General features: G+C 45.6%; 1 protein-coding gene across 1 annotated transcript; it reads right to left on the minus strand.

The window, feature by feature from the left end:
- Nucleotides 1-1,016: 1,016 nt before the first annotated feature.
- si:dkey-56m19.5 (fibrous sheath CABYR-binding protein) lies at nt 1,017-5,982 on the minus strand. Its single transcript, XM_037096325.1, has 2 exons — nt 5,768-5,982; nt 1,017-3,166 (listed from the first exon to the last, which is right to left on the minus strand). Exon 2 carries the CDS (start codon nt 3,156-3,158, stop codon nt 1,611-1,613), a length of 1,548 nt encoding a protein of 515 aa, XP_036952220.1. The 5' UTR covers nt 3,159-3,166; nt 5,768-5,982; the 3' UTR covers nt 1,017-1,610.
- Between the last annotated feature and the right edge of the window lie 492 nt (nt 5,983-6,474).

Below are 6,474 nucleotides of genomic sequence, written 5' to 3' on the forward strand. Positions count from 1 at the left end.
AGTAGTCATGAGTTATACTGTTGGATGACCATACTCTACTCAGGCGCACCGTCCACCTCACACACATGCACACTCACAGATGTCACACATTTCATTTTACTCCCTCTTGTTAATGTATGTACGTTAGCACCTGCCTGACAAAGACTTTCTAATCTTTGACATTGGTGTGAGGAGCAGGCGTGGTGGCATTCTGCAAGAGGGCATCAGGTAGGTGTCAAAACATGTTTACCTCTAACAATTACCATCCAACCATATTAATCTAATGGTTCACCGACTGCTCGACTAATTTCTATCCATGAGAGAGTCTGAAAACGTTGTTAACCAAAAGAGAGAGCCTCTCATTTTGACATCTTCTTTTGCCTCGGTGCAGCATCATAGCACTTGCTTTCATCCGAGAACACCCCTCCCCCTCCCCCCCTTCCTTTTCTCTGCCTCCTGCAAGCATTCCTGCCCCTCCCCCCCTTTAGCTCCCCTTTTGCCGGTATGGATCTGTGAAATGTTGGCAGGGTGTGCTGCTATGGCATGAAGCCTCAGCAACAGCCATGGCGACGTGAGAGAGAAAGAGGCGGTGAAGACCATCACCGAAACCACCAGAAAACTGGACTGATTTGTCTGGGTAAAGCGAAATCCTTTTTTTGTTTGCCCAATCTTGACATGCTGTTTGCAAAGAATGGGCAGCCATGTTCCACCAACCAAAATATTTGTAGTGTGGCCACTGACCTAAAGGACATTGCTCTTCGTAGATACAAATAATCAGTTAGGCTCTATGCCACAGGAGCTGATACGAGCTGTAGTGGCGGTGGAAGTCAACAAGTGGTTTGATATTAACAGAGCTGAGATGTTCCGCAAATAACACTGGTCTGCTCCTCTCACAGCTGGAGTGACAGAATCTCTAATATTTCCTGATTCGTCTGATCCCCCTTGCTTTGAGTGAAGTACAGTCAACACCGACCAGTGGCCCAGTGCCTCAAACGATTGTGATGCTAGGAGAATGTGTGTAAAGAAAAGAAGATCACTGTAGGCTATAACAATCTCTTTTTATTCTCTATTCCGAACAATCAATTTAAAATGAACAGTCTTTACAGGTACCATTATTATAAAAGGCCAAAACATTTATGCCAGGTTTCTGCATATAGTAATAGAAAGGATATACGACATTCTAAATCAGATAACATACTAGTAATGGATGCTGTTCCAAGAAAACCGCTTTGTAATATTCATCTGGCTCACACACACACAATGACAGATTAATTTGTTTCATTCGTTAATATCACAGTTACTGTCCAGAACTGTTTTTGCTTCGCTGTCCAGGTTCACTGTTCGTCTGCACTCACCTCCAAACTCCAAACTCAAGTCTCCTCTCTGCACTTCCATCTATCTATCTCTCCCTTTCTCTCTCTCTTTCTGTCTGCCTCTCTTTCTATCCTCAAGTGGTTGCATTTCATTTTTGGTTACTCAAAAGAAAAACATCCTTTTGCCTGAGTTACCACTGTAGACATTGCGGTGGTTACAGCATTCCAGAAAGCCTAGCTGTTTTTGTGATACCTTGATGGCTTTCTCGCAGTGGAGGATTCAACGGAATTCACAATGATTTGAAAGGTCGCTTCTTTTCAGACTGCCTGGGTGACCTCAGTGCCGAGTTCGCCCGCCATGTCAGGGACTCCATCGGGAACTTCCTGGACATCCCCATCTAGGCTCACATCCTTTTTCAGTTCAAAGTCACTCTTCTCCTTGATGGGCGTCTCCTCTGGCTTTTCATCGCCATTAACACATTCCTCTGTATGTGTGACAGCGGAATCTGTGCACTCTCCATTCACAGCTGGGGGTGCATCCTCCACATCCTCTGTAACAGAGGGACTCTCTACATTTCCATTTTCCATCTGACATTCTGGCTCGGGCTCCTGGGAAGGCACCTCTTCCATAGATGCTTCGGCTACCACTTCGGACTCAGCACTAATTTCGTTAGCAGACACAGACTCTGAGACGACAATCTCAGGGACAGGTTCTTCTGCTTCTGGCTCAGCTGCCGCCTCGGCGCTGGAGGCGTCTGTTGCAACAGATTCCTGATCATTGGGGACCGCCTCTGCCTCAGTCTCCAAGACCTCAGATATTTCTGCTTCCACGGTCTCGGGTTCAGATGTGGCAACAACTGGTTGTAGCTCAACTTCATCAACTTTTTCCTCTGCTGGAGATTCTACTGCATCAACCTTCTGCTCAGGTTCTGGCTCTAGCACTTGCTCTGGCTCCGACTCTGGCGCTTGCTCTGGCTCTGGGACTTGCTCTGGTACAGGTTCTGGCTCTGGTTTTAGGGTTTGCTCCAGTTCTGGGACTTGCTCAAGCACTGGCTCGGCCACTGGCTCAGGTTCAGGGACAGCAGTGGGCAGCACTGTCTCCTCCACAGCAGCGGCTGGCTCAGTAACAGTCTCTACGATGGGCTCTGGCTCAGCAGCCTTGGGTGCTTCTTCCATGCTGATAGGAACAACCTCTGGCTCAGGCAAAGATTCTACAATTGCAGCAGGTTCTTGTACAGCAACTTCTTCAGGTACAGCTACAGGCTCAGGTTCAGGCACAGGCTCTTCTTCTGCTGCTGGAACATCTGGTTCCTCTACTGGAGCTTTTTCCTCTACAACTGAGGCTGGCTCCTCTGGTGCTGGAGCAGGTTCCTCTGATGCTGGAGCAGGTTCCTCTGGTGCTGGAGCAGGTTCCTCTGATGCTGGAGCAGGTTCCTCTGGTGCTGGAGCAGGTTCCTCTGGTGCTGGAGCAGGTTCTTCTACAACTGGTACCTCTACTGGAGCTGCCTCTACTGCTGTTGCAACTGCTTCTTCTACTACTGGAGCTGCAGGTTCCTCGGTTGCAGCTGGTTCCACTGCCACTGGAGCAGCGTCCTCTTTTGCTGCAGGAGCTGTCTCTACTGGAGCTGCCTCCTGTGACGCAACTGGTTCCTCAGGAGGTGCAGTTTTGGGCTCTTCTGGAGCTTTAACAGCTTCAGTTGCTGCTTCCACATTGTTTGCCTCAGCTGTCACCTCAGCATTCGTGGGTGGGGCTGCAGCGCCCACTTTAGCAGACTCCTCTGCACCTGCAGCTGCAGTCTCATCGTTGGCCTGTTTGGGGTCACTCACATCATATCCCTTCTTCTTCTTGCTCAGTTTGCCTCCCATAGTGTCTCCTGGGAACAAATGCATAAAGGTGTCTTTTAATATGAAAGATTAAACATTGTCCAACTTGGCCTGTCTCTTTAATCATGAATGTTTAAAACAACTCCATTGTCCAGAAATGTACTGTGTATATATATAGTATATAGTACATCTTGGAGACATAGACAAACATTAATCTCTACAGTAGATTTGTATGGGGACAAACCCATAAACCCTGCAAACTTACTTAAAAAGCCACAGCTGGCTGAGTTCAAACTGAGGATGTTGTTGTCATGAGGTAACACTGCTAACCCAAGCATAGAGGTGATACTGTTAATATACACATGTACATGTTTACTTGATTTTTAAGTCTCATTCCCAACTCGTCAAATATTGACACTTCAGGCTGGGCCGATCTACCAATCCAGAAAGTCAGTTGACAACCAGGAGAACCCAAGTTTCAGTATTAATGGACAAATTGGTCCTTTAAAATTTAAACATCACATGTGAACATTAAGGATATGTTTTGTCAAACTTTCTAAAATGCAGTGTGGCTTTGACTTGGTTCCTTCAAATGTAAAGCAGTGTCCAGTGAGAAAGGATAAAGGAAAGAAGTCTATTGTCTAGATGTGAAGTAGAGGTTCAATTGGAAAGCTGCACTCTGCCAAACACAGTTTGGCGAGAAAACAAATGTAAATGCATGGGAACCTTACTGAGATCGGACAACTCCACAGACTCTCTGTGCTGTCAGGAATGTTCGGTGAGGCTCGGTGCCAAATTAGCCCACAACTCTGAGTTGCAGATCTATGAAGTAGATGTGCAACTATTCTTCTCTCAGCATGACAAGCAACAAACTATACTGTGGTGTGTCTCACAAAGGAAATTCAACCCTCACCCTGCAATATTCACATACCGGATATACATTACAAAACTGGATTTTGAGATCAGTCCAACTCCAGAATAATCCAATTGAAACATTCTGTGACTGGAGCAAAAATCTACGACAGGCACGTCTTTGTGCTTATGTCACAATAATGTATGGGCCGCAGGGGAAGAGTTTGTGATTGCAACACAATGCGACTTCCTTCAGTGACAGAATAGAGAACTGGAAGTTCAACTTTATCTTAGTGACTGGGTTTCAGCTGACTGTGGACAAATCAACCTGTTTGAATTGGCTGCGAAAGAGCCTCAGAACGCCATGGTCTTGCAGAATGAAGGTTATTTGGCCTGCATTCATTTTAAACACTAGAATCTGACACATTGATTAGCCCACTGACAGATGCTTTTCAAACAGTAGCTGGAAAAAAAAAAATTATACACCGTTGGCCGTTTTCCCTATAATGTCCAAAAGGCCACCAGCAGGACTTTTACCCAGGACGGCATGTGGGTACGAACAATATGAGAACTGTCCACAGTGCTACAACAGATCAATCAAGACAGGATGCACCACAAACCACTATAGGCTGCGCATCCATTAAACCAGTTTACAGTAAGGAGCAGCCTGGCGGTGAGAAGAAGTCATCTGCTTTTACAGTAAAGCCAGCCTATTTCTGCTTTTGAATTCACTTATAGCCAATTATGCTTTTTAATGATGTTGCCGTCTTATTTGCCAAATCCATGACACCGGCCTGTATAAGTCAGACAAAGCACGTTCCTCTCAAGGAGTCAACCTGACATCAAATCATTGTGGATTTTCTCCTTTTTTCCAAGATATATTCTGAGCAAATACCGGAGTGAAATGTACAGGGGGCCCGCTTGAAGGCTTTTTTAAAAACACAAGATTGCGAATATGGAGGGGAAAGGTTGGGCAGCATGTGCCGGCCGGTAACAAAGGATGGGGATTCATCACCAGCAGCTGCTCACTGACAAAAGTAACGGGTTGGGCTAAATTGGCATAAGATAAAAAATAAATAAATAAATAAAATAAGCACTGATGTTAATCTACACCATAGTGTGGGGTGTACACATAGGCTGTTGTACAGGGGAATTACAGCAAACACCGGCCACCAATCCTTGACTGATAAAAAGCTGCAGAGGGGTCTCCATCCCCCATATTACAACCCACCCACCGACCGCTGCCTCTCTCTCTCTCTCTCTCTCTCAGCTGCTCTCTCTGCTCTTTTATTGTTCATGTTAAAATGTCGTACTCACACCAGCAAGCGGAAAAAACAACGACATTCAACACCACGACGTTTTAATAGCTATCAAGTGTCGCAACTTCATAACTTAGTTGTGTGTGCGCTTTTTTTTTGTTCTTTATCCATCCAGGAAGCTCTTTAATCGCCTGGCCTACTTAGGAGAAGAAAAAAGAAAGAAAGAAAGAAAGAAACCCACAGCGCTGCTGCCTGAGAAGAGGCACTAAATCAAATTCGATCACTGAGAACGGGAAAAGAAAAAAGGAAGAAAAGGGGGGGGGAAAGACATGCCAGCCTTCCAATGTAAGAATTTGCATAATAGGAGAAAAGAGAGTGAACAATGGGGAAGCTGCTGCTCCTAAGCATCTTTCTTTTTCTTCCCCTTTCATTTTCTCTCTTAAAACCAACCTAATGAAACACCTCTGATTATTGCTATTACTATTATAATCATTATTATTATTTTTTTTTTCTTAATCCCAACGCTCTGATGAGACCCACCTGTGTTTCCAGAGAGTGATCACTCGCGCCTCTCGCCCAAAGCTCCCGGCTGGATGTGATAATGGAGGTAACCCCTTCCTCTTTGGAGTGACAGCTGCAGATTCCGCCCCTGCTCTCCGAGGTGCAGTGTGGGACTGTGGTGTAAGTGAGGAGTGCCCCTCGCAGTTTTCTAGACATCTGTCGCTATCACAATCCAGCCTACCCCACCGGAGCTCCGTCTGCAATCTATACCCTCCCCATCTTTAACCCCTCCTCCCCCTGCGCACACCCACTCCGCTGCACATTTTCTCCCTGCGGGCTGAAGGTGATTATCCTCTTTTATTTTTTCGTGTGTCTTGTGTTGTCATCAAGAAAAAAATAAATGAGTGTGAAAATTCCTTCTTGCGTGGCAAACAAGTAAATGTTGAGTCAGTCACAGCCATAATAAGTAAGTAAGTAAGCACAACAAGTTAAAAGGCATTCTGAGTGATTCATAAAGGAAACTGATTTGATCTGGTTTAAACATGATTTGCAAAATGTGGGCCATTCTTGAGCTGTGGTTCACAGCTGTTTCAATGTTTGGACTGTCAACCTAAAGGCTGTGGGGACAAGTTGTACCATGCCTGGTTGTCAATTAAGAGGGGTTACTGTTCTTGTCAGGGACAGAGAGGACAAAAGGTCCATCTTATCCGAATCTTCTGATGCATTGCACCACTTTGCTATTTGCC

Source organism: Acanthopagrus latus, chromosome 4 (genome assembly GCF_904848185.1).
Source record: "Acanthopagrus latus isolate v.2019 chromosome 4, fAcaLat1.1, whole genome shotgun sequence".
In the NCBI taxonomy this organism is placed as follows: Eukaryota; Metazoa; Chordata; class Actinopteri; order Spariformes; family Sparidae; genus Acanthopagrus; species Acanthopagrus latus.

Bases quoted from the DNA above. Each gene is read 5' to 3' on its own strand.
- si:dkey-56m19.5 (XM_037096325.1), bottom strand. From the start codon at position 3,158: ATGGGAGGCAAACTGAGCAAGAAGAAGAAGGGATATGATGTGAGTGAC.